The sequence below is a fragment of the Chionomys nivalis genome, chromosome 13 (genome assembly GCF_950005125.1).
Source record: "Chionomys nivalis chromosome 13, mChiNiv1.1, whole genome shotgun sequence".
NCBI lineage: Eukaryota > Metazoa > Chordata > Mammalia > Rodentia > Cricetidae > Chionomys > Chionomys nivalis.
In genome coordinates, this window is record NC_080098.1 from 69,466,237 (window position 1) to 69,492,974 (window position 26,738).

The 26,738-nt window shown below is 42.1% G+C and overlaps 1 protein-coding gene and 1 non-coding gene across 3 annotated transcripts in view; one reads left to right on the forward strand and one right to left on the reverse strand.

The window, feature by feature from the left end:
* Ddx46 (DEAD-box helicase 46) overlaps positions 1-16,442 on the forward strand; it is a 42,877-nt gene extending 26,435 nt beyond the window's left edge. The window contains exons 14-23 of one of the 2 annotated variants that reach the window (XM_057787344.1): positions 1,497-1,661; positions 2,100-2,262; positions 3,257-3,450; positions 6,599-6,736; positions 7,117-7,266; positions 10,196-10,372; positions 11,649-11,867; positions 12,958-13,102; positions 13,652-13,725; positions 15,844-16,442. In XM_057787344.1, the coding sequence (XP_057643327.1) occupies positions 1,497-1,661; positions 2,100-2,262; positions 3,257-3,450; positions 6,599-6,736; positions 7,117-7,266; positions 10,196-10,372; positions 11,649-11,867; positions 12,958-13,102; positions 13,652-13,725; positions 15,844-15,891 (1,473 nt within the window). In that variant the 3' untranslated portion in view covers positions 15,892-16,442. The remainder of the gene's footprint in view (positions 1-1,496; positions 1,662-2,099; positions 2,263-3,256; positions 3,451-6,598; positions 6,737-7,116; positions 7,267-10,195; positions 10,373-11,648; positions 11,868-12,957; positions 13,103-13,651; positions 13,726-15,843) is intronic. The other variant, XM_057787345.1, reaches the window with a different exon arrangement.
* On the reverse strand, positions 13,360-13,464 carry LOC130886306 (U6 spliceosomal RNA). The gene has a single exon (XR_009058278.1). It is a non-coding gene; the product is annotated as a U6 spliceosomal RNA (small nuclear RNA).
* Positions 16,443-26,738: the final 10,296 nt, after the last annotated feature.

Below are 26,738 nucleotides of genomic sequence, written 5' to 3' on the forward strand. Positions count from 1 at the left end.
TCTTGTTTATTTTTTTTTCCTTTTTTAAAAGTTTTATTATAGCCCATGGAGAGGAAAATTAGACAGAGTGATGATTTTTGTGAGCTTTATTGGTTAAAATCATGGGGTAAGTAGGGCTTCAGTTCTTGGGCTGCTATTTCGATATTGGTAAATCACCATGACTAATACAGCTTCAGGAAGCGAGAGTTTATACTCTAGGATAAAGTTTATCCTCTAGGATGGCTCTGTTTGAATAGGATTAGGAAAGCAGTAGTATGCGTCTAGGCAGAAGTCTATTGATGGGCTAGAGAGGTGACTTAGTGGTTCTACCAGAGGATCCAGATTTGATTTCCAGCATCCACATGGCAGCTCACAGCTGTCTGTGACTCCAGTTCCAGGGACTCTGAAATCTTCACACAGACATACATGGAGGCAAAAACATGAATGAACATAAAATAAAAATAAATAAATAATTAAAGAAAAAGAAGTCTATATTGAAGAAGATAAAGAGCCAGGCAGTGGTGGTGCATACTTTTAATCCCAGCACTTGGGGGACAGAGGCAAGCGAATCTCTGTGGGTTCAAGGTCAGCCTGGTCTATAGAGTGAGTTCTAGGGCATCCAGAGCTACACAGAGAAACCCTGTCTCAAAAACAATAAGGAGAAAAGAATGTAGCACGAATTATAAAAACACAGAGACAGGGGGCTGGAGAGATGGCTCAGCGGTTAAGAGCATTGCCTGCTCTTCCAAAGGTCCTGAGTTCAATTCCCAGCAACCACATGGTGGCTCACAACCATCTGTAAAGAGGTCTGGTGCCCTCTTCTGGCCTTCAGGCATACATGGAGGCAGAATATTGTATACATAATAAATAAATAAATAAATATTTAAAAAAAAAAAACACACACAGAGACAGATATCGGGGTTCAAGCTGAAGATCAAAAAAGTAAAGCAGCCAACCACTAGAGAGACCTTTTACCTCTACCAGATCTTGAGACTGAAGGGGTGAGATAGATCCTGTCCTCACACTGCCTCCTCTGACTGCTTCACACTGCACCTCAGACTGCAGCCTTGGATTACAACCATCTCCAACAAACCTCAGACTGCATTTCAGTTCCTGTCTCCTCCTACCTTATATTCCTCTCTCCACCCTACCATATCCCTTCCCGTTTCCACCTCCCTAGTGCTGGGATTAAGGCGTGGGGCTCCCAAGTACTGGAATTAAAGGTGTGAGCCCCCATTGCCTGGTCTCTAGCGGCTTAGCTCTGCACGCCAATCTTCAGGCAGGTTTATTTGTTAAAACACAAACTATCACTACACTTGCCGCCCTAGCTGAGCCTGCCCTTTCTTGACAAGATGTAACCGAGAGCTGCAAATTCTGGTATAAGTTCGGAGTTTTTAAGATAATGAATTTAAAGTAACTGAAGTAGTTCTCCAAAGTTCCTTCTGCTTGATTTGAGGAATGGGTAGGTTTTTGGAGACTCATTGTATTTATACATATATACTATATTGTTTTCTCAGGTCATGCGCATTGTGGATAATGTTCGTCCTGACCGACAGACAGTTATGTTTTCAGCTACTTTCCCTAGAGCTATGGAGGCTTTGGCCCGCAGGATCCTGAGCAAGCCCATTGAAGTTCAGGTTGGGGGCAGGAGTGTGGTTTGCTCAGATGTGGAACAACAAGTGGTAGGTACCGTTTTCAGGAAATTGTTAGTTTAGACAGTGTGTGTGTGTGATCCTTTTTATATCATAGTTGTGAAATAGGTAGATAACTTCTAAAGTTAAATATTATGCATCAGTTCTAACCTTCAGTCTGTTGCCAGGTACATGGAACTGACTTAATAAAGCTCTTTTTAGTTCTCCCCACCAGCAATGAAGGCTAACAGAAATGGGAGACATCTTTCTTGGCTTTAATTAATGGAATTGAGGTTAAGGGACAGAGTGAGCCAGTGACCACACTGGCTGCCACAGTTACAACTCTACCAGTTAAAAGTCCGCATTTGCTTAGCCAATTTAAGGTCTAGGAAGCTATTATTTTCTCCTCATTCAATACAGATTAAACATTTTTGTTTTAAGACACATTTGTGTTTTTTACATTAACTTGCTACAATGTGTTGTTTTCAGATTGTGATTGAAGAAGAAAAGAAATTCTTGAAATTACTCGAGCTTTTAGGCCATTATCAGGAGTCGGGATCTGTCATTATATTTGTTGACAAGCAGGAGCATGCCGATGGTCTCCTGAAGGACTTGATGAGAGCATCTTACCCCTGCATGTCTCTTCACGGCGGTAACATTTGCTTAACTTAACTTGCCAACAGCTGTCGTGTGCTCTGAATAGTACCTGCTTTGTTTTCTGTAATGTGGGTAGAAGAAATCTGACAGGCATTTGACAAGATTCCAACTTCATGTAGTGCAGGCTGCTATCGATTGCTCTTCACGTAATTGCCTTGAGATAGTGCCTCACTGTCCAAGCTGTCAGAATCCGCCTCTCTCCGTGATCCAGTGCTAGTACGGTCAGAGGTATAAGGAGACTGTTTACATGGCCATTAGAGACTTGAATGTCGGCCTTCTTTTTTGCATAGCAAGCAAACACTGTTTCCCTGTGAAGCTTCTCCCTGTCTCCTTGTACCTAGAACTTTTCATCATCTACATGAAAACTACCGGTTAAGCAATTATTCTCTGTGTCTTCCCTTCACCTGTCCTTTATAACTTTGATACTTCCATACTATCTTATGCCTTTATGAATTTCTTATCCTTTGTGTTTATTGGGAATTAATACATTTCATATCCTTTTGTGTTTGTTCTGGTTCACCCAGTCATGATTTTATGATTCATATTTTAACATGTATTAGATTTTCTTCTAAAAGCTGGATAATACATCCTTTTGTGTATATTTATTTTTGGTTTACTTGTTGATAGAGACCTGGTTGGTTTTATTATTCGACTCTTGTGTATGATGTGACTATGGTATGTGTTCATCTTAACAGCTGTTAGTTCCTCTGAGTAATGGAGTTGCTAGAACCAGAACTCAGACTTTAAGTTTTTGAGAAATCATCAAATTGATACATTTTTAAAGATTGATTGATTGATTGATTATATATGCAGCGTTTTTCCTACATGTTTGCCTGCATGATAGAAGAGGGTGTGGTTACTGGGAATTGAACTCAGATTTCTGAGCCATCAGCCCTGAGTCTGTTTTTTATTTCTGTGTTTAGGACTTTCTTAGTAGAAATGGAAAATTTCAACATGTTTTTCTGTTTGTCTCTTTAATTTACTTACAGGTATTGATCAATACGACAGGGACAGCATCATTAATGACTTTAAGAATGGAACCTGCAAACTTCTCGTAGCCACGTCAGTTGCTGCTCGAGGTCTAGATGTGAAACATCTGATTCTTGTAGTAAATTACAGCTGTCCCAACCATTATGAAGATTATGTGCACAGAGCTGGACGGACTGGAAGGGCAGGCAACAAAGTAAGTCTTTACAGTCATGTCTTTACCACAGCACAGGTGTTTAGTTTCAGGAATAGATAGCAGAGTAACATTATGATGTTATTTTGAAAGTCTTTAAATAGCTGAACATTGACTGGATATTGTTAATCACATATGTATTTATGTCTCCATATTGTTGTTTTTTTTAATTTATTTATTATGTATACAATATTCTGTTTGTGTGTATGCCTGAAGGCAGAAGAGGGCTCCAGACCTCTTTACAGATGGTTGTGAGCCATCATGTGGTTGCTGGGAATTGAACTCAGGACCTTTGGAAGCGCAGGCAATGCTCTTAACCACTGAGCCACCTCTCAAGCCCCATGTCTCCATATTGTTAAAATGACCAGTTATGGGGCTGCAGAGATTGTGCTTCAGTTGAGAACACTGCTCCTTTTTGCAGAGGTCCTGTGCATAGGCAGAGTCTTCCTGTCCCAGCCACCTGCTCCTAACGAACTGGCAGCTGCTTCTTAAATAACTGACTTGGAGACTTAATATAAATTATAAATGCTTGGCCAATAGCCAGGCTTGTTACTAACTAGATCTTACAACATAATCCATTTCTATTAATCAGTGTGCTGCCCCGAGGCTCATGGTTTACCTCTGTCCCATTTTGTGTGACCAACCTGTTCATCATCTTACTGGCGACTCCTTTGACTCCTTCCTCTTTCTTCCAATCATTCTCAGTTTGGCTTTCCCACCTAACGATCCTGTTCAGATATTGACCAGACAGCTTGTTTATTAAACTAATCATAGCAATATATATTCACACAGTGTACAGAGGATTATTCCACAGCACTTGTGTTCTGTTTACAGTACTCACTGTTCACAACCATCTGTAGTTCCAGTTCTAGGGAATCCTGATGCCCTCTTCTATAGGCAGCAGGTGTATGTGTGGTACACAGACATAAAAACAACAAATAAACAAATTAAAAGGCTAGAGTGATGACTCAGCGGTTAAGAGCACTGACTGCTTTCATGGAAGACCCATGGTTGCTCACAGTTGTCTCTTAACTCCAGTTCCAAGGGCTCCAATGTCCTCTTCTGAGCAGGTGCACATACGTGGTGCACAGACATGCATGCACTTTCTGTGGAGGTCAGAAGAAGCTTGGCCTATAGTTCAGGCTTGTTCCTACCTGTTTTTTATAACTTAAATTAATCCATTTCTATTAATCTATATCCTGCCATGTGGCGTTAGCTCTCTTCCATCTGTCCCTCTTGTTTCCTCTCTCGTCTCCTGGCGTCTTCCTCAGGTAGAAATAGCTTAGGTTCCTTCTCCTCCTTCCTCTCTCAGCCCAGAAGTCCCACCTATACCTCCTACCTACCTATTGGCCATTTCAGCTTTTTATTAGACCAATCACAGCGATACACCTTCACACAGTGTGCAGATATCCCACGACATGTCTGTGTGGTACCATGTGTGAGCTTGGTGCACGCAGAAGTGAGAAAAGGCTTTGGATGCTCTAGACCTGGATTCACAGGTGGATGTGAGCCACCGTGTGGGTGCTTAGAGTCAAACCTGGGTCCTCCGCCAGAGCAGCCAGCTCTTAGCTGTCAGCTCTCTATCCCAGAAATCTTTCTTAAATTATGATGGTTTAATATGTGTTCTTATTTTCATTCTCTCCCAGTGTTATTCCTACCATGTTGGTCTTCTTTCCGTAGCCTCCCTTCTGCTCTCATATCAAGTATACCCCATTCCTTTCTGATTTTATAATCTACATGTACCCTAGATGTATGTATATATATTGAAAAATTAAAATCTAGGGTCCACATGTGGTATTTGATCTTTGAAGTCTGTCTTATTTCACTTAACCTAATGATTTCTTGTACCATTTTCTACAAATGTCTTGATTTAATTTTTCTTTATACCTGTGTAAAATTCTGCTGTGTGTCTGTGCCACATTTTCATTATCTGTTCACCTGCTGATGCATCTATGCTGGTTCTATTGCTCAGCAGCTGTGAATAGTGTGACATTTTCTGTCATTTGTTGTCTCCCCCCACTCCCCCAAGATAGGTTTTTTTTTTTTTTTCCTTGTAGCTTTGGAGCCTTTCCTGCAACTCACTCTATAGATCAGGCTGGCCTCGAACTCACAGAGATCTACCTCCTCTGCCTCCCAACTGCTGGGATTAAAGGTGTGCCCTACCACTGCCTGGTGTCATTTGTTTTCTTAATGTTAGCCATTTTGACTGGGATGAAATGGAGTATCAATGTAGTTTTAACTTGTCTTTCCCTGCTAAGAATGTTGAGCTGGAAGATGACTCTTGTCACTGTGGACCTGAACTCAATTACCAGAACCCAAGTAAAAAACTGGTGTGTGCAAGCCTAGGAGTGGACTATCTCTAAGTGACAGTGTGGGAAGAGAGCAGTGAGACAGGCTGAAAGTCATTCTCCTCCAGCAGAGTCTGGAGTAGAGAGAATGCAGAAGTTCATCCATGGAATGGCAGAGAGGATGATCTGAACTGGGAACTGCAGCCAGCTGCCTCCGCTTACCCAGTGTCTGCTGATTGTTTACAAAGCTCAATTTATGGTGTTAAAAAATGTGTATTGAACTAAAGATAGAATTATGATATCTAAATAATTGTTCTTCTTAGTATGGCTTTGTCTGCTTGCCATCCTCCGTTTCCATGTGAATTTTAGGATTGTTTTTACTAGGTCAATAATGAATGTCATTGGAATTTTCTGGGAATTATATTGAGTCTGTTTATCATGTCTCAGTAATATAGCAATTTCACTTTATTAATCCTTCCTGACAGGTCTTTCCTTCTTGTATTGTCGTCTTCAATTTCTTCTTTTTGGAGACAGGGTCTCATACCTTAGGTGTGCCTAGAATTGATTGTGTAGCTGCCTCCACCTGTGTGGTGGGATGGAACCCAGGGTTTGTGCACACTGGGCAAGCACCATACGAACAGAACGCTTCTTCAGAGTTTTAATGTATTCAATGTAGAAATCTTTGCCTTTTTGGCTAGTTTTATTTCTAGACTTTTTTTTTTTTTTTTTTTTTTTGAGATCGGTGAATGAGGTATTCCTCATCTTCTTGTCGGTAGGTTTGTTTCTTGTTTACAACTAAGGTGCTGGGTTTTTGTGTTGATTTCGAATCATCTTGTTTAATTCTATTTCCTCATTTTCATTAGGGCTATGCCTACACTTTCATCACAGAAGATCAAGCTCGCTATGCTGGTGACATAATTAAAGCTCTTGAATTGTCAGGGACAGCAGTGCCTCCTGACCTGGAAAAGCTCTGGAGTGACTTCAAAGATCAGCAGAAAGCAGTGAGTCTTAAACTCTCTCATATGACTGTGTTCACTTATATCTTACTTATATCTTAGCTTTTTTTTTTTTTTTTTTTTTTTTGTTGCTGTTTTTGCTCCCCCTCCCCCCACACCCCGGGTATTTCTATGTAGCTCTGGCTGTCCTGGTACTTGGCATATAGACCAAGCCAGCCTCAAACTCTCAGATGTATCTGCTTCTGCCTCACGAGTGCTCATATTAAGGGTGCACATCCAGCCACTTACATTTTTAAAAAGAAGGGAAAATAATGAAACTAGAATCTTCTCTTTTGCTTATTTTTTGTTAAGTTGCTATATTCTACTTTGAAAATATTTAATAGTTTTTACTCTAAAAATTATCTTTGTTAACTTTTCTTTAAAAGGAAGGAAAAATAATTAAAAAGAGTAGTGGTTTCTCTGGCAAGGGATTCAAGTTTGATGAAACAGAACAGGCGTTAGCCAATGAGAGGAAGAAGTTACAGAAAGCTGCTCTTGGCCTGCAAGATTCAGATGATGAGGACGCTGCAGTTGATGTAAGTATCGCGGTCTCTGTGTGTGTGCCGTGGAGTAGTTTGTGAACGTTGAGAAGTAGGCAAGGGAGCCTCTTGACGTTTCCACCATACTTGTTCATAGGAGGACATTTTTTACACATCATAGTAAATGATTCCAAGCTAGACGTGGTGATCTGTGACTTTACCAGCTGTTCAGAGGACTGTGGCAGGAGCAGTGACCCCAGAGTACAAGGTCAGCCTGGGCAGCACAGCAGACTTTTTCATATGACCACAGATGACCTCTGTTGAGACATCGTCTTATAAGTAGGTTTAGCCTGACCAGGCTGTTGAGAACACTGAAACAGTGAGAGTATTGGTTCAGGACTGGACACAGACAGGGCAGGTTTCCTGTCAGCTGCTGGCCGTTTCTTTCTGGTGCACCACACTAGTTTAGAATAAAGTAAAGTTGCTGCTCGGTTATATGTTTACCTTCTATTGAGTAAACTCAAGTTAGCAGGTTAGAGCTGGGCATGGTAGCATACTTAGCACTCGGGCGTCAGAAGGATCCCTTTGAATTTTGTGGTGCTGTGGTATACATAGTAAGCTGCAGGCTAGCCAGGGCTACATAGTGAGACCCTGTCTCAAAAAGAAAAAGTCAAAAACAAAAAATGATATTGATCAAGTCATTAGATCTACCCTACTTTCAAGAGGAATGTTACCCATAATTTAAAAAACCATGTTATACACACGCACACAAATACACAAATGTGATTTTCTTTTGTTTGTTTGTTTTGAGGCAAGTGCTTTTTTTTTTTTTTTTTTTGTAGCCCTGATTGTCCTAGAACTTACTGTGTAGACCAGGCTGGCCTCAAACTGAGAGACCTGCCTGCCTCTGCCTCCTGAGTGTTGGGGTTAAAGACTGTGCTGCCACCACCACCCGGCTTCTTTACTGAGATTTTTTTTTTTTTTTTGGTTTTTCCAAGACAGGGTTTCTCTGTGGTTTTGGAGCCTGTCCTGGAACTAGCTCTGGTAGACCAGGCTGTTCTCGAACTCCCAGAGATCCGCCTGCCTCTGCCTCCCCAGTGCTGGGATTAAAGGCGTGCGCCACCACCGCCCGGCTTTACTGAGATTTTTAAAAGCATGTGTGCTGTTTAATTTAAAACAACATCATTCAGTTAAATGCACAGTTGCAAACACCCTCACCATAAAAACTATTTGGCTCTAACTCCATAAGGGAAAAAATGTATGTTTTATAAAAGGAAACTAAATTGAGACCATTTCATTAGAAGTGCTTTCTGAATTAATTAAATTTAAGTCCAACAAGCTTCCCTACATTTGCGTCTGAGAAGATAAAAGACCCACTACATCTGATCTTTTGAAGGAAATTATGTGGCTTTCATCATGATTCCACAAGTCATTCTGGGTAAAAGTGTCCTTTTTTTGTTTTGTCCTTTTTTCAATTCTGTTCTAATAGTTAATTTTGTGTGTGTGTATGTTTATGGCATGTGTGTTGGGGCCTGAGACCAACATAGGTGACTCCGTTCTCTCTTCCCCTGTAGATCCTGGAGCATCACTCAGGTCAGCAGGCCTACATGGCAAGTGCCTTGACTCCTGAGCCTTCTCACCAGCTGTTTTTGAGACAGGATTTTAATGTGTGTCACCAAGCCCTGTTCAAAGACATTTAAAACAAGACAAGGGAGCTGGTGAGATGGCTCAGATAAGGCCCTTACCATATAAACCTGGGTACTTGAGTTCTATCCCCAGAACCCATGTAAAGATGGGAGGAGGGAGCTGACTCCATGTGTTGTCCATTGAGGCACACACAGTTAATAGCAGGTGATTTTCCTTTTTTAATGGCAGTATAGATAACTACACTAGGGTTCCTGGTTTGGAGAATTGAAAGCTTCATTGTTGCTCTTGCCTCATAGGGAAGCCTTCTTTTCCTTCCTTGTCCCTTCTCTTTCTCGTTTGTTTGTTTGACAGGTTATTGTTATGCAGCCTGCCCTGGCCTCCGACTGTTGAGCCTTCTATCCCAATCTCTATAGAGTGCTTCTAATCTCATATAGAGATTAGAAGTATATGCCTCTCTGCTGACCCATTTTTCTTCATTTAAAAGAAGGACTCAGTTATTAGAGTACTCTCTGGTATGATCTCCAGCAGTGCAAGAACTGGGTGTGGCGCTGCAAACCTGCAGTCCTAGTTCTTGTAAGAGGGAAAGGAGAAGGTTCAGGAGTTCATGGTCAGCCTAAAGATAGAACTCCTTAGTTGAGAGCACTTGTTGCTGTCCTGGAAGACCCAGGTTCAGTTCCTCCAGTACCTGCATGGTGGCTCACCACCCTCTCTAACTACAGTTCAGGGGAACCAAAGTCCCCTTCTGGCCTCCTCAGACACCAAGCATATACCTAGTACATATATATGCAAGCAGGCAAAACACACGTCAAATAAAATGAATAAATTAAAAAAAAAGCATTGAGGGTGATCCTCAGCAGAGCTACATGACAGCCTGTCTCAAAAGAAAAAGAAAAATCCTCGTTTTAGGAGTTAGGGGTGGGAGTCCTGCTTAGGAGAGCACCGCATCATTCCTCCTGAGACTCGCGGGCTTAGTGCCTGAGCCCTGGAACAGTTCAGTGCGTCATTTCTGCTGCTCTGACTTTCTGCCTGTGTTTCTTCATTGACAAGATGAGGATGGATTTCTTTTTTTTCCTCTCAGAAGTCTGATTATGGCAATCTTATAGTATGGCAGATTTCTTTGTTATTGATTTTGTCTTTTTAATTTTTCTATCACAGACAATAAACTTTTTAAAGAAAAGTTAGTGAAGAGTTGGTTTGTTTTTCTGTTGATTCATGTATTTGAATTTATGTAAATTTAATTAATTCTAACCTTTATGGAAACATTTCTTTTTGTGTAGGTGCAACTAAATTAATATTTCTAACCCAGTATTTACTAATTCTTCATTTTCTCCTGTTTTAGATTGATGAACAGATTGAGAGCATGTTTAATTCAAAGAAGAGAGTAAAAGACATGGCTGCACCTGGCACATCTAGTGTGCCTGCCCCAACCGCAGGCAACGCTGAGAAGCTAGAGATTGCCAAGAGGCTGGCTCTTAGAATCAACGCTCAGAAGAACCTAGGCATCGAGTCTCAGGTATTAAGTAATTTGTTCCGAGTCTTAGTCATTCTTCTTGTTGCTGTGACAGGAGAATCTTTAGAGTGATGGTTCAAAGTGGAAAGTGTCTTTGATTTTTAAAGAAACAGGGTTTTTTGTAGCCTAGGCTGACCTCGAGCCCTCTGTGTAGCCGAGGATGACCCTCTCCTGGTCCTTCTATCTCTGCTTCCCATGTGCCAGGATGACAAGTGTGCCCCACATGCTTCAGACCCCACTTTCAGTGTGGGTCCCCTCCAGGAGCATCTCTGTGTGCCTCTTGTAGAACCCCATAAGGCATATGAGTTGTGGACAGCTCATAGAGAGTAGATGAGCATCCTGATCCCGAATGCTCCATAATCTGAAACTGTTTTTCTTTGGTGACCTGATGTTGAGTGTTTTTTTGTTTTTTGTTTTTTTGAGACAGGGTTTCTCTGTGTAACCCTGGCTGTCCAGAAACCCACTATGTAGATCAGGCTGGCCTCCAATTCACAAAGATCCCCCTGTCTCTGCCTACCCTGCCGAGAGCTAGGACTAAAGGTGTGCGGCACCACGCCTAGCTGAGGTTGTGTTTTTTAGACACAGGGTCTGTATTCTCAGCCAACCCAGAGCTGACAGTTTCTTCTTTCCTGCTCCTGAGATTATAGGAGTGAGCCATTGCGCTGGGCACTGCTTACTACCAAGTAAATAGAAGGTTTTGTGGGGTTTTTTTTTTTTTTTGGCTTTGGTTTTTCGAGACAGGGTTTCTCTGTAGCTTTGGAGTGTGTCCTGGAACTCGCTCTGTAGATAAGGTTGGCTTTGAACTCACAGAGATCCACCTGCCTATGCCTCCCAAGTGCTAGGATTACAGGTGTGCACCACCACCGCCCAGCAAAACAGAATTTTTATAGCATGCCCAAAGAATGATAAGTTATTGCGTTTTTGGATGGTCCATTGTGGGTAGGGGAAGGCTCAGTGATGATGGCCACACAGGCATTGTAACGAAGTAGAAATGCCACTAGTCACAAGGTATGAGATTTTAGAAAAGCCCTGTTATGTTCTGCGTGCTGCGCCTTAGCTAATGCTCCGTGTCTGTAGTGACTGTCCCTCAGTTTTCTCATCAGCATGAGAGGAAAGTGACAGTATCAGTTACGCACTCACACTGTGTGAGGGATTGCGTTAGAAAGACACTTTCTGTTTATTAAGTGGAATTAGTGGCTTTAGGGAGAATCATTTATGGTGAGGTCCTTGGCCCTCTCTTTTCTGCAGCTGAGGTTTAACTGGAGGTCTTCTTAAACCGCAGGATGTAATGCAGCAAGCCACCAATGCCATTCTCAGAGGGGGCACCATTCTGGCTCCCACGGTGTCGGCAAAAACCATTGCAGAACAGCTTGCTGAAAAGATCAATGCCAAGCTCAATTACGTGCCTTTGGAGAAACAGGAAGAGGAGAGGCAGGAGGGTGGGCAGAGTGAATCTTTCAAGAGATACGAGGAAGAGTTAGAAATTAATGACTTCCCACAGGCAAGTAACAAATATAAAGGTTTTTATATTGTGAAGTAGAAATGCTTCTTTCAGAACAGAACCCTTTCCTTAAAACACATCAACTATTGGCTCTGATGTTCTTAGTTCATTTCTTTCTTTTCTTTTCCTTCTTTTTTTTTTTTTTTTTTTTTTTTTTTTGAGGTAGGGCCTGACCCTCCTACCTCACAGGTGCTGGGTTGACAAGTGCACACCTCCAGTCCTGTCTCTTATTTTTTTCCTGCACTAGAGGAGAACCTAGGACTTTGTACACACAGACAAAACTTCAGTGCTGATCTGGACCTCCAGCCCCTGAGACAGGATTGTTTCTATGTGAACATTAAATGCCTGACTTATACCTACATAGGGGAAATAGGGGAGAGTAATAGTGAATCTGTGATCTGTTCTCTTTTTCTTTTCTTTCCTTTTTTTAAAAATATTTATTTATTTATTTATTTATTTATTTATTTATTTATTTATTTATTTATTTATTATGTATACAATATTCTCTCTGCGTGTATGCCTGAAGGCCAGAAGAGGGCACCAGACCTCATTTCAGATGGTTGTGAGCCACCATGTGGTTGCTGGGAATTGAACTCAGGACCTTTGGAAGAGCAGGCAATGCTTTTAACCACTGAGCCATCTCTCCAGCCCCCTTCCTTCCTTTCTTTTGTTTTTGTTTCTGTTTTTGTTTGAGACATGGTTTCTCTGTGTAGTCCTAGCTGTCTTGGAACTCTGTAGCCCAGGCTGGCCTCAAACTCACAGAGATCCTCCTGCCTCTGCTTCCCAGTGCTGGGGTTAAAGGCATACACCGCCACTGCCTAGTGAATCTATTCTTTTTCAGCCCAGAATTTTAGATTAATTGTGTGATATTATGTATTGGCAGTTGGAGGAGCACAGGGATCAGGATGGGCATGTCAGTTAGAGGGCAGCTTGCAGGAGTTGGTTTTCTCCTTCCACCAGGCAGGTTCAGGGCTTGAACTCAGGTCGTTAGCCTGGGTAGCAGGACCCTTATCCACTGAGCATCTATCTCACCTACCCTCAACTCAGACTTCTGTGTTGTGATTTGAGTCTCCAAACCTTTTTTTTTTAGACGGCGAGGTGGAAAGTCACCTCTAAGGAAGCCCTGCAGAGAATCAGTGAGTACTCGGAAGCCGCCATCACGATCAGAGGCACCTACTTCCCTCCTGGCAAAGAGCCCAAGGAAGGAGAGCGGAAAATTTACTTGGCGATTGAAAGTACGTACCGTTGCTTTTGTGTGACACCTGAGTTAGATCAGGGTTGGTGTAGGTGTAACACAAGTCAGTATGAAGTTGATAGTAGGCGAGAACTGAAAATAGGGACACCTCTAAGAAATCAGTGACCATGTGTCATTTGAGGTCTTAGAAGTTCAGAATACGGTCGTATACATTTAAAGCTTACAGACCTATTGTGGGGATTATGTTTGAAAATTGCTTTAAAGAAGGTACAAATTTTAAGGACATAGACATTTTCTTTAAATACTGAGCACTTCATGATTTTGTGTGTCATCCTTGTCAGGGGCCATGTTTCTCTTCTCTGCATCTTCATAGTTTAGTGCATGTGCTGTCCAAGTGAGCACAGGCTTGACACACTTCTGTTAGGTCAAATACTTTGGTCAGCATTTAAGTTAGAAAGTAACCCAACTGTACCAGTTCACTATCTTGGCAGGCAGTACACTTCCTAACATTACCTGAAGTGTGGTTTCCTAGACCTCCTTTCAGTGGAGAACAGTAGTATGAACCATACATTTTCTACTCAATCATCAGGTGCCAACGAGCTGGCTGTGCAGAAAGCAAAGGCAGAAATCACCAGGCTCATAAAAGAAGAACTGATCCGACTGGTAAGTGAAACCCTCAGGCCTTATTTGTTTCAGTGACTGTTTATCGAACTTTAATACACACAGGCATAGAAATCATAAACACCTGTCTTGCCAGCTCAGTCCCGGTGTTTGGGACATGGAGGCAGTTGAGTTTCACAGCCAGCCTGGTGGGATTTGAGACCCTGTCCCAACACAGAAGTCTTTTTTTTTTAAAGATTAATTTAGTTATTATGTATACAGTGTTCTATCTGTATGCATGACTGCATGCCAGAAGAAGACACCAGATCTCATTATAGATGGTTGTGTGTGAGCCACCAATATAGTTCCTGGGAATTGAACTCAGGACATCTGGGAAATCAGCCAGGGCTCTTAACCTCTGAGCTATCTCTCCAGCCTCACATAAATATATCTTGATGAAACTTTGGAGTAGGCACTTGAGTATAGTCTATCTAAATGAAGAAATGCAGATCATTGCTCCATCTAGAAGCCTGGCCTCTGGCTTCCATTAGCTTTATGTGTTTTTACCTCTGCGTAATGGGACTACATGCTGTCAACTCTTCATGCCTCAGCATTATACTGAGGAGGCCAGGCTATTGTTGCAGGTAGCAATAATGCATGCCTTTTCATACCTGCATGCTATTTAATTGTTAACATACATTGCAGTTTACTTACATACTGGACTTGAGGGTATTCTATCTACTTTTGACTTTTATGAATAAGATAACTGTGAACCTTCTTTGACTTTTTGCTATACATTAATGCATCTTTTTATTGAATATACACTTTGGAATAGAATTTCTATTTTTAAGTACCATATAGTCTATTTAGTAGGTGTTATTACCACATTGTTTTGCAAAAGGATTTACCAGTTTTTACTCATTGGAGCATCTGAAAATGCCAGTTATTCTGTGTCCTAACCAACCCATGGTGTGGCCAGTATTTTAAAGTTTGCAGTGAGTTAAATTTGGAAAAAGAAAAACCTACTAAAGATAACCTTTCTAAGGGAGCCACAGATACATCATTGATCTTTTTTGGTTTTTTTTGGTTTTTTTTTTTTTTTTTTGGTTTTTCGAGACAGGGTTTCTCTGTGGTTTTGGAGCCTGTCCTGGAACTAGCTCTTGTAGACCAGGCTGGTCTCGAACTCACAGAGATCCACCTGCCTCTGCCTCCCGAGTGCTGGGATTAAAGGCGTGCGCCACCACCGCCCGGCCTCATCATTGATCTTAAGTACCAGTTATGGGCTATAAACTCTCCATGCAGCAGCTTCTGTGGTTGGGGGGCTTTTCTGAAATTCCATTTATACATAGAAATCTTTTTTGGGGATTTTTAAGTTTTTATTTTTTAATTTTTTGGAGGCAGGGTTTCTCTATGTCCTGGAACTCACTATATAGACCAGGCTGGCCTCAAACTCACAGAGATTCACCTACTTCTGCCTCCTGCGTGCTGTGATTCAATGCCAGTGCCCAGTTTACGGCAGGGAATATTTTTTGTTAACAATTTTTTTTTTTATCTTATGTGCATTGGTGTTTTTCCTACATGAATGCCTGTGTGAGGCTGTTAGATCCCCTGGAACTGGAGCCGCAGTCGGTTGTGAGCTATGTGTGGGTGCTGGGATTGAACTTAGGTCCTCTGGAAGAGCAGCTAGTGCTCTTAACTGCTGAGCCATCTCTCTAACCCAGGGAAATAGTTTTTTAAAAAGAAGGTATACAAAACAAGAGAAAATACAAACAAGCTTTAAGTCAGGACTCAAGCCAAGTATGGTGACTCATCCTTGTGATCTCAGCGCTTAGCAGGCTGACCAGGAGGATTTTGTAAAGTCAGGATTAGTCTGGGCTATTGAATGTGTTGTTTCTAAAATGTATTAATAGTATAGTAGTGTACAAAGGTTTTGAGATTATTTCACCTAACAGTTATAGAAAAAGAACTTCATGCTTTGAGACTACAGAGTTATCAGGGAAAGAATGCGGGGTGAACAGAGAGAACAAATTCTTTACTGAGCTATCCCTCTGCCTCCACTCAGTAACAGCCTTTTTATTTTGGCTATGTGATAGTGTAACAAATTGTTAAAAGAAAATAATCTTAAACATTCACCTTTTTTATGTGTGCTTTTTCTAACCTGCCTTTTATTTTCTGTCATAGCAAAATTCGTACCAACCAACAAATAAAGGACGATACAAAGTATTATAAACCACTCGGAGGCACTTTGTACCTGTGCTGGTCTGTGATGTTTACAATGTATTGTAAAGTAAGACTCTGAAAATTCTGTCTTGCTTATTTTTTAAATACAAGAAACTAGTTGTTTGTTACAGAAGTCGCCTGTCAGTAAGTACTGCCCCACACTGGTCCAAACCCCATTCCAGTCAGACCTCTTTTCAGAGTGAGATACTCCTTTATGTCAACCTTGGGTACCAATATTTAAGAGTCTGGAAACAGTGGGGTGTTGTCTTGAGTGTACTAATAAAGTCTGTCAGTCACTGGGAGCCACTGACCTCTCCTCTGTCACTGAAAATGCGATGTGATCATCTAAGAAAGGTGAAGTCCTTGACATGTTTGTTGCTGCCTTTTAAGCTTACCTTCTCTGTTTGACTGACTAGAACTCATGAACAGGATCAAAGAATGTTATAGTAGACATTCACAAAATAGGTTCAGAGTTTTTATTTTAATTTTTTTCATCAGAAATGAGTAGTAGTTGGTTTGCCTTTGGTTTTGTAAAATTAAACATAAGCAACATAATGAGATTTTTGCATTTCTTTCTTTTATTTTCCCTCCTTTTGAGAGTCCCTTTGTAGCACAGACTGGCCTTGAACTTGTGATCCTCTTGCGTCTACCTCTCTAGTGCTTGAGATTGCCACCCTCAGCTTTCCACTTCTTTCTGCTGCATCAATGTTACTATTTCAGGTTCCCTCTCAGCTCTGACTGTGCCTGAGTGCTAATTCATCCTTGCCTACTTTTAGAGAAAGTGATTGTGGCCATATCATACTAAAAATATGATTCCTTTCCCTCCAAAGTGTTTTTTAGACAGCTATATTATGCTATATAAATACCTAACTGCTTTTAGTCTAATTTTCCTTCAGGATGATTGAGTAGGTTATGAACTTTTCCCTGTTAAAACAAAACAGGTGGTGAATGCCTGTAATCCTAGAACCCAAGATGGGGGCAGAAAGATGATGAATTTGAGGCCATCCTGGGCTTACATAATGAAACCTTACAGGAGGCAGAGGCAGGCAAATTTCTGGAAGTTTAGGCTAGCCTCGTTTTCAGAGCTAATTACAGGACAGCCAAGGCTACACAGAGAAACCCTGTTTTGGAAAACAAAAACATAAAACAACGACAACAAAACAACAAAAAAGAACAAGGCTGGGGATCTAGGTCAGTGGTAGTGCATTTGCCTAAGTGTGCCCCAGGTCTAACACAAGGAAAAAACAAGTGCTGGTTCTTAGGCAGATGAGGTGACTCGGATGACCCAGTTGGTAAGGTTTGTGCTACCAAATCTGGTCACCTGAGTTCAATCCTATGATCCACATAGCACGAAGCATAAGTTGTTCTTTGACACTCATTATGTGCGCATATACATACATGTGGGCACAAGAGCACATATACACACAAATATAATAAAAGAAAACAAGCAAATTACATGAAATACTGGTATTTGAGTTTCAGGCTACAATCTTTCTTGGTAAAATTTAGTGCACAAAACTCCCCAAAATTTGTACTTTAGAGCTTTTGGGGTCTGATTCTGAGTGGTGTAATTGGATTACCTGAAACTACTTTCAATACTTCTGATACATGAAAACTTCATATTGTCATCAGAAAAAAAAAGCTTTCAAAAGAAAAAAAAGCTTTCTCAGGTATTTAATAAATATTTCTTAAACTAAGAGGTAGAAAATTTCTTTAAGCATCCTCGACTTAAACCCACACATGTAATCCCAACCTTTAGGAGGCAGAGGCAGGATGATCCCTGGGTTCAAGGCCAACCTATTTTACATAATGAGTTTCGGGCCAGTCAGTACTATACAGTGAGACCCTGTCTTATAAACAAGAGAACAAACAAATATATATGTATATATTCTTGATTTAGAGGTTTTTAAGTCAGAGTATACTAGAGTTGTTAAATACTTTTAAGGCTAGAGGGGTGCTCTGTAGTGAGGAACCGCTTGTTCCTCCCGGCTGCCCAGAATCTCAGCATACCGAGGGGAATCCTACATCAGTGATCCATTCCTTAAGAGCGCTTGGTGCTCTTGTAGAGGACCCGGGGTCAGTTCCCAGCACCCACATGGCAGCTCATATCTGTCTGTAATTCTAGTGATTAAATCTAAAGAAGAGTCAAACATTTTTAACATAGTTAATAGCCGTATTGACGGGTGAGCATTCTGTTTGTTAAGTATAAGTGTCTTTGTCCTGCAAAGGTAAAATGTAATTGGGAAATAATTTTTATACCTTTACATATCCGGTTATTTCTCTTGAAGGAAGAAAGTAGAGGAAATACCTATAACAATATCATGAAACTCAACTTCACCCCAGAATTCTGGTCATCAGCGCTTGTTCCCGCCTTAGTTTGTTACCTTACGAGTACATGGCAGTCACACTGGTTCAATGGTGCTCCCTGAAACTCGCTGGGTCTCGTTGAGGCCCAAAAGTTACATCATTTCGAAATTTCTGTTTGTGGATCTCGTTGTGAAGAAACACTGATATTACTTTGTTCGCAAAATTCCTTACAGAATAAAGTTAATTCAGTCTGTATTGGTCTCAGATTATCTCTTCTTTTTTTTTTTTTTTTTTTTTTTTGGTTTTTCGAGACAGGGTTTCTCTGTGGCTTTGGAGCCTGTCCTGGAACTAGCTCTGTAGACCAGGCTGGTCTCGAACTCACAGAGATCCGCCTGCCTCTGCCTCCCGAGCGCTGGGATTAAAGGCGTGCGCCACCATCGCCCGGCCTCAGATTATCTCTTCTTGAATACGTTGTTTTGCTTTTTCTATAGTGTTTTTTATATTGTAGACATGTAAGAGAAGTATTATTGCTGGTGTATCTTTGTGAGTTTTTTAAGACAGAGTCTCATTGTATAACCCAGGCTCTCTTGGAACTTGCTTTGTAGATCAGGCTGACCTTGAACTCTCAGAGAGATCTTCCTGCCTCTGCCTCCCAAGTGCTGGGGGGGCATACATACATAGTGTGCATCTTTTTAAAAAATTTACAAAATAAATTTTATGTATTTTTAATGTGTATTTATTTATTTGTCTGCATGTATGTCTGTGTATCACATATGTCCCTGGTGCCTGCAGAGGCCAGACTAGGGCATTGGTTTCCTTGATACATGAAAAATTAATATTGTTACCAGAAAAAAAGCTTTATCAGGAATTAAATAAGTGTTTCTTAAATTACAAAGCAGAAAAGTTCTTTAAGCATTCTAGACTTAAGCCACGTGTGGAGGCGCACACACGTAACCCCAGCTTTCAAGAGGCAGGATGGTCCCTGTGTTCACCATCTTGTCAGTCCTGTATATTCGTTTTAGGAAAAGATTTCTTTTTTTTTTTTTTTTTTTTTTTTTTTTTTTTGGTTTTTCGCAACAGGATTTCTCTGTGGTTTTGGAGCCTGTCCTGGAACTAGCTCTTGTAGACCAGGCTGGTCTCAAACTCACAGAGATCCATCTGCCTCTGCCTCCCAAGTGCTGGGATTAAAGGCGTGCACCACCACCGCCCGGCCAGGAAAAGATTTCTTTTTCTTCGTTTTATGTTGTTGTTTTTGTTGTTTGTTTTGAGACATGGTTTCCCTTTGTAACCCTGACTGTCCAGTCCTAGAAGTCACTTTGGCCTCAAATGCAAAGATCTACTTGCCTCTGCTTACTGAGTGCTGGTATTAAAGCAGTTCAATACCACTGCTGGGCTATACATTAATACACACACACACACCCCCCTACGTGTTTTGTGCTCAGTTTGCTTTGCAAGAGGTCTGGGTTTGAACTTCAGCATTGTAGAAGAGGAAAGGGAGAAAAGAGACATGGACATGAAATCCCACGGCAACTGGGTTCCCTGCAGCTCCTTTCACACACTTCACTATCCCCTGTATAACTGGCCTTGTTGAGCACAGTCTGGGATTGGTCACCACATGCTTCTCGGACTTCTGAGGCTTGAGGATCTCCCGTGGAGGCCTGTGAGTCCCCCTCTGCTCTGTAAGGGAATGTTCATAGGTATAATCTCAGATTGTCCCGTGTGGAAACTCAGTGCTACTCGTGAGGCAGAGAAGGAAACGGGGTGTAAGAAAGCAAAGTCAGCCATGCAGAGGTGGCTCACTCCCTTAGTCCCAGCAATTGAAGTCAGAGACTGGAGGACCTGTGAGTTGGAGGCCAGCCTGGTCTACAAAGTGAGTTCCAGGATATTGTGGTGGCACAAACCAGGAGGAGAGGTGTCAGCCAGCCAGCCAGCCACTGAAGAAGCAGCATATATAGAAAATGAGGTAACAAGCCATGAGCCACATGGCAAAACATCGATAAGAAGCATGGATTAAGTGTAAGAGTTAGCTAGTAACAAGCTTGAGCTATTGGCCGAGCATTTAGAAGTAATACTAAACCTCTGAGTGGCTATTTGGGAACTGGCAGTCAGGAGAGAAATGTCTGACTACACTCCAGAGTCAGGTTGGCGGGCCTCTAAGTTTGAGGCCTGCCTGGTTTACAAAGTGAGTTCTGGGATAGCCAGAGCTCTTACACAAAGAAATGCTGTCTTGAAAAAACCCAAACCAAAAAAGCAAAGCCGGGCGGTGGTGGCGCACGCCTTTATTCCCAGCACTTGGGAGGCAGAGGCAGGTGAATCTCTGTGAGTTCGAGATCAGCCTGGTCTACAAGAGCTAGTTCCAGGACAGGCTCCAAAGCCACAGAGAAACCCTGTTTCGAAAAACTGAAAAAAAAAAAAAAAAAAAAAAAAAAAAAGCAAACAACAAAAACCCCACAAACCCTAAAAAAGAAGGAAAGTAATGTAACTCCCAGCACTTGGGAGGCAGAGGCAGGCGGACCAGTCTGGTCTACAGAGTGAGTTCCATAACCGCCAGACTATACCAAGAAACCCTCTCTGGAAAAACAACCAAAAAGCAAAGTATATTGCCTTGTCACCCTCAAGTCTCATTAAAGTCTTTACTGAGAGAAGAGAATTACAACACAACCAGTGTGTTGTGAAGACTGCCTCTAGGCATGATGTTCTGTTCATGTGGAGATGCTCCAGGCACAGGACTGGAGAAATGGCTCTAGTAAAGATGATGGTGCCAAATCTAAAGACCTGAATAAAGGTCTTAAGACCCAGATAGTGAAAGGAAAGAACTTGGTTCCATATATTGTCTTCTGACCTTCACACAAACTCTGTGATGTGCACCTCACAGCCCCCCACATTAAGGTGTAATAAAATTAGAATGCCATATATCCATTTCAAAAATCTAATAAACCAAAAAATAAAAAACAAACAAAAAATCTAATAAACCGCCGGGCGGTGGTGGCGCACGCCTTTAATCCCAGCACTTGGGAGGCAGAGGCAGGCGGATCTCTGTGAGTTCGAGACCAGCCTGGTCTACAAGAGCTAGTTCCAGGACAAGCTCCAAAACCACAGAGAAACCCTGTCTCGAAGAAACCAAAAAAAAAAAAAAAAAGAAAAAAGAAAAAGAAAAAGAAAAAAAAAAACTAAAAAACCTTTTTATCCTGACATGTCCTGAAATCCTCGCCAGCCTACACAGTCAGAAATCTCATCTTTACCCCAGTGGAGCTCTCTGAAAGAGAGTCTGCTACTAGTGGCAGTGTGGACTGCATCTCTGCTTCTCTGCTGCTTCTGAATTTGACCATGTCAACCTAGAGGAAACAGCTATCCAATACTGGCCAAATCTTTTTATCAGTGACAGGGAATTTATTGGACTAATCAATTTATTTTGTTTTATGTTTTTGAGACACAGTTCCTCTGTGTATGCCTGTCTGTCCTGGAACTTGCTCTGTAGACCAGGCTGGCTTCAATCTCTCAGAGATCTGCCTGCCTCTGCCTCATGAGTGCTGGGATTAAAGGTGTGTGCCACCACTTGGAGGCTCTAAACTTTTCAGTAGCTCTGTGTACATACTTTAGAAAGTTCTCACTAGGCACTCTTTGAGGCAGGTATGGTGGCAGATACTTATACTCTAAGCACTGTGAGGGTCAGGATATCAAGTCCAGCCTCAGCTGGTCTACTTGAGACTCCTTTCTCCCAAAAACACTGCTTTGAGGTTGTTGATACACAGGAGTATGATTTTTGTTGTTAATTTTTTTTTTTTTTTTTGGTTTTTTTTTTTTTTTTTGGTTTTTCGAGACAGGGTTTCTCTGTGGTTTTGGAGCCTGTCCTGGAACTAGCTCTTGTAGACCAGGCTGGTCTCGAACTCACAGAAATCCGCCTGCCTCTGCCTCCCAAGTGCTGGGATTAAAGGCGTGCGCCTTTTCTTTTTCTTTCTTTTTTTTTTTATTAAAGTATTTATTTATTTATTTATTTATTTATTTATTTATTATGTATACAATATTCTGTCTGTGTATATGCCTGAAGGCCAGAAGAGGGCACCAGACCCCATTACGGATGGTTGTGAGCCACCATGTGGTTGCTGGGAATTGAACTCAGGACCTTTGGAAGAGCAGGCAATGCTCTTAACCTCTGAGCTATCTCTCCAGCCCCTTGTTTTTGGTTTTTCAAGACAGGCTTTCTCTGTGTAGTCCTGGCTGTCCTGGAACTGCTTTGTAGACCAGGCTGGCATGGAGCTCACAGAGATCTGCCCACCGCTACCCAACTTTGTTTTTTTTTTTAATTTAATATCCTTCTTATGGGAGTTTCACATCATGCACCCCAATTCCATTTACCTTCCAGTTCCCCCATGTTCTTCCCTCACCCCTGAAGCACCCCCACAAAATAAAACAAAGCAAGCAAGCAAACAAACAAAAACAAGAACAACAACAACAAAAAAAAAAACCCTCAAAGCGCATACACACACACACACAATATAAATACAAATGTAATATGGTCTGTTTATTTTTGGGGGGCAGGATTTTTCTATGTATCCCTGGCTGCCTAGAACTCGCTCTTGTAAGAGGAGAGAGCTGCTTGTTGGTTCCTGGCCGCTTAGCCCCAGAATAATCACACAGAAACTATATTAATTAAAACACTGCTTGGCCCATTAGTTCTAGCTTCTTATTTGCTAACTCTTACATCTTAATTTAACCCATCTCCATTAATCTGTGTGTTGCCACAAGGTCGTGGCCTACCAGCAATGTCTCAGCACATCTGTCTCAGGTGGCTTCAAGGCTTCTCTCTGACTCCACCTCCTTTCCCCAGCATTGTTTAGTTTTCCTCACCTAGCTCTGTTCCCCTATAGCTCTGCTATAGACACAAAGCAATTCCATTATTAACCAATGATATTCACAGCATACAGAGGGGAATCCCACATCACCTCCCCTTTTCTGTTTAAATAAAAAGGGAAGTTTTAACTTTTTTAAAAAAATTTTTTATTGATATTTATTGAGCTCTACATTTTTCTCTGCTCCCCTCCCTGCCTCTCCCCTCCCCCCTTAAATCCTCCCTCAAGGTCCCCATGCTCCCAATTTACTCAGGAGATCTTGTCTTTTTATACTTTCTACTTCCCATGTAGATTATATCTATGTAAGTCTCTCTTAGTGTTTGCATTGTCTCAGTTCTCTGGGATTGTGGTTTGTAGGCTGGCTTTTTTTATGTTTAAAAACCACCTATGAGTGAGTACATGTGATAATTGTCTTTCTGTGTCTGGGTTACCTCACTCAAAATAATGTTTTCTAGCTCCATTTTCCTGCAAAATTCAAACTCATTATTTTTTTCTGCTGCGTAGTACTCCATTTTGTAAATGTACCACATTTTTCTTAACCATTCTTCGGTTGAGGGACATTTAGGTTGTTTCCAGATTCTGGCTATGACAAACAAAGCTGCTATGGACATAGTTGAGCACATGTCCTTGTGGCACAATTGAGCATCCTTTGGATATATACCCAAAAGTGGTATTACGGATTTTGAGGAAGGTTGTTTCCTAGTTTTCTGAGAAATCACCACACTGACATCCAAAGGGGTTATACCAGCTTGCATTCCCACCAGCAATGCAGAAGTGTTCCCTTTTTGTTGTTGTTTTGTTTTTCCTGTTTTTGAGACAGGGTTTCTTTGTGTAGCCCTGATTGTCCTGGAACTCTCTACACCAGGCTGGCCTTGAACTCACAGAGATCCACCTTCCTCTGCCTCCTGAGCGCTGGGATTAAAGGCACGCACCACCACTACCCAGTTTATTCGGTTTTTACTGGAGGTCATGTAGACAGATCGCTGTCCACGTGGTTATCTGTCTCCAGTTCCTTTGGAGGTGGTACTGATACCATGCAACTCAGACCTGTGCTGAATCACTTTGATAGACAGATATGACTCCCAGGTCCCAGGCCAATATTAACACCATGGAGCATGGCATAGAGATCAACTCCAAGTTCCACTGTAGTTGGAAATAACCTCCAAGTTCACTGAAGTTGGAAATCTAGAGTCACTGTACCTAGGTAAACATCAGAATGAAGTAGTTGTTTTCTGGAAGGACTTGGACTTGAAGAGCCACAAGACAGTCCTGGCAAACCTGGAATCCTTGCATTATTGAGTACTGCAATGGTGCACAATAAGGGCTAAATCTGCAAGGGTGAGGTGCTCCTTCAAGAAACATGGAGATCAGCCGGGTGGTGGTGATGCATGCCTTTAGTCCCAGCACTCAGGAGGCAGAGCCAGGCGGACCTCTGTGAGTTTGAAGCCAGCCTGTCTACAAGAGCTAATTCCAGGACAGACTCCAAAAGCTACAGAGAAACCCTGTCTCAAAAATAAATAAATAAAATGAAAAAAGAAACATGGAAATTAGATCTGTGTTTTGGTATGAGGAACTTGCTTTACTCTAAAAACTTTGGTGTGACAATCAAATATGCTTCTGCATGGGTTTTTGGAATTTAGTTAATCAGAAATTGTGCATCTCTGCTGCCTCAGAGCCTGGTTACATTCTGGAGTGACCCTCTTTGACACTTCGTCCTGAGCCGAGGGTCCTTTTGCTCTGTTCGAAGGGAAAGTCAGAGTCAGCAACTCCAAATGCAGTATGCCAGGATATTGCTTTCAAGTGTGGCCTTCGAGCGCCAGTGGCCTAGTTTCCAACCTAAGTCCAGCTCCTAAGCAAGCAGAGCCAGCGGTTCAGTGCCTTCCTCTTTCCCGCACAGGACTGATGGCTCCACAGTCTCGCTTCTCAGCTCTCTGACCCCCATCCCTGCAGCCTAGCTGTTAAAGTCTAGCCACCTCCTAGCTGTTTCTGGGCTGCTTGGGACTGGTACTCCTAGTCACCTGCTTTTCCTACAACCCCCATGACCCACTCCGCCAGCACCCAGAAGCCGCCAGCAGACAACGCGACTGCTGAGACAAGTCTTCAGAGGTCCACACTGCTGCATAGAAGCCGTGCCAGGAAGGAAGTTTCAGAAACACGAAGGGAGTGCTGTTTGTACAGCGAGTCATTTGTGTGCACTGGCTGTCATGGGCTGGGGAGATGTTCCTGTCTGACCAGATTGAAGACTGCTGCAGGAAGATCCAGTGTATCTGTGAGCAGGGTCATCTGGGCTGACAGTAGGCTGGTTCATCCAACGGACATCTTGAGTTGAGGCCAAAGCAAGGCCCATTGGAGCAGCCGTGAGCACCATTGTGGTAGTCCTTTCTGCCGAACAGGTAGGTGTCTTTTCAGCAGCTCTGGGATTTGTGGTTGTTTTGCTTTTTTTCATTTTAAACAAATCAAAAATACCCAAACTATGTTGTTGCTGACAGCTCAGGGGTCTTTGGAGGGAGGGGCTGTTTGAGTGACAGTTCTCAGGTTGTTGCCTCCAAGGTGGGCTTTCTGCCACCATCCTGCTGGACAGCTTTTGTTTTTTTCCTTGGAAACAAATGTGGGTTTGGAGTATGGGAAGACTGCTAATTAATTTCATGTTATATATTTATGGTAAGAACTCTACCTGAATCCAGGTAACTATATAACAAAGTGACTCAGAAGGAAACTGTAGTCAGACCCCTTTCTGGGCCGCCAGCTCACAAATGACGACCAGAGACTTATTAATTGTGAAAGCTTGTCCTTAGCTTAGGCCCTTTCCCAACTAGCTCTTCTAACTAAAATTAGCCTGGTTTTATTAACCTATGTACTATCATGTGGCTTGGTTACCTCTCTTCTGTGTGCGTCCTGCTTACTCCAAGTCTAGGCACACCTAGATTCATCTCTGCACCCCAATCCTGCCTGTCCTCTCTGCCTAACTATGGGTCATTTGGCTCTTTATTAAACCAATCAGAAGGTGCTTTGGGTAGAGACCATCTTCACATTGAACGGATTCTACAACAGAAACAGTTACAGCCAAAGTGGGTGAGGCTAGCGACTCAGCGCTATAGTGCATTCTAGAGATGCCAGGGATTTTAAACAACAACGAAAACCTAAGTACTATTGGGCATCCCACAAAATGCTTTTAATTATTGATATCGTATGTCAGAAGTTCCTAATGCCATTATCATCTGAATATTCCCATGTTGTTTGGAGGTTGGGCATCTCGTCCTAACCACCCAAAGAAACGGAAGGACAATGAGTCTTTTTGTTTTTCAAGACAGGGTTTCTCTGTTTAGCCCTGGCTGTCCTGGAACTCACTCTGTAGACCAGGCTGGCTCCAAACTCAGAGATCCGCCTGCCTCTGCCTCAAAAATGCGGGGATTAAAGGCGTGCACTGGACAATGAGTCTTTCTCACGTGTGTGAGAAGTCCCTAGCACACTTGGTCAAACATTGTTTACAAACAGCGGTGAAAAGCGACTTCTGGAGCACAGCTGCAGTTATCACCAAAGAGATTAGACGAGAATGGGTGAACCCAGGATGCAGGGATGTTTAGTAACTTTATCTAACGGTCTGGAAAGTCAGCTACTTTCCCTTGAAGGCTGGCTCTTTCAGGAAAGGTCGGGCCACCTGTTCCGGGGTACTGCTTTGTCAGATTCTACCTGCCCTCT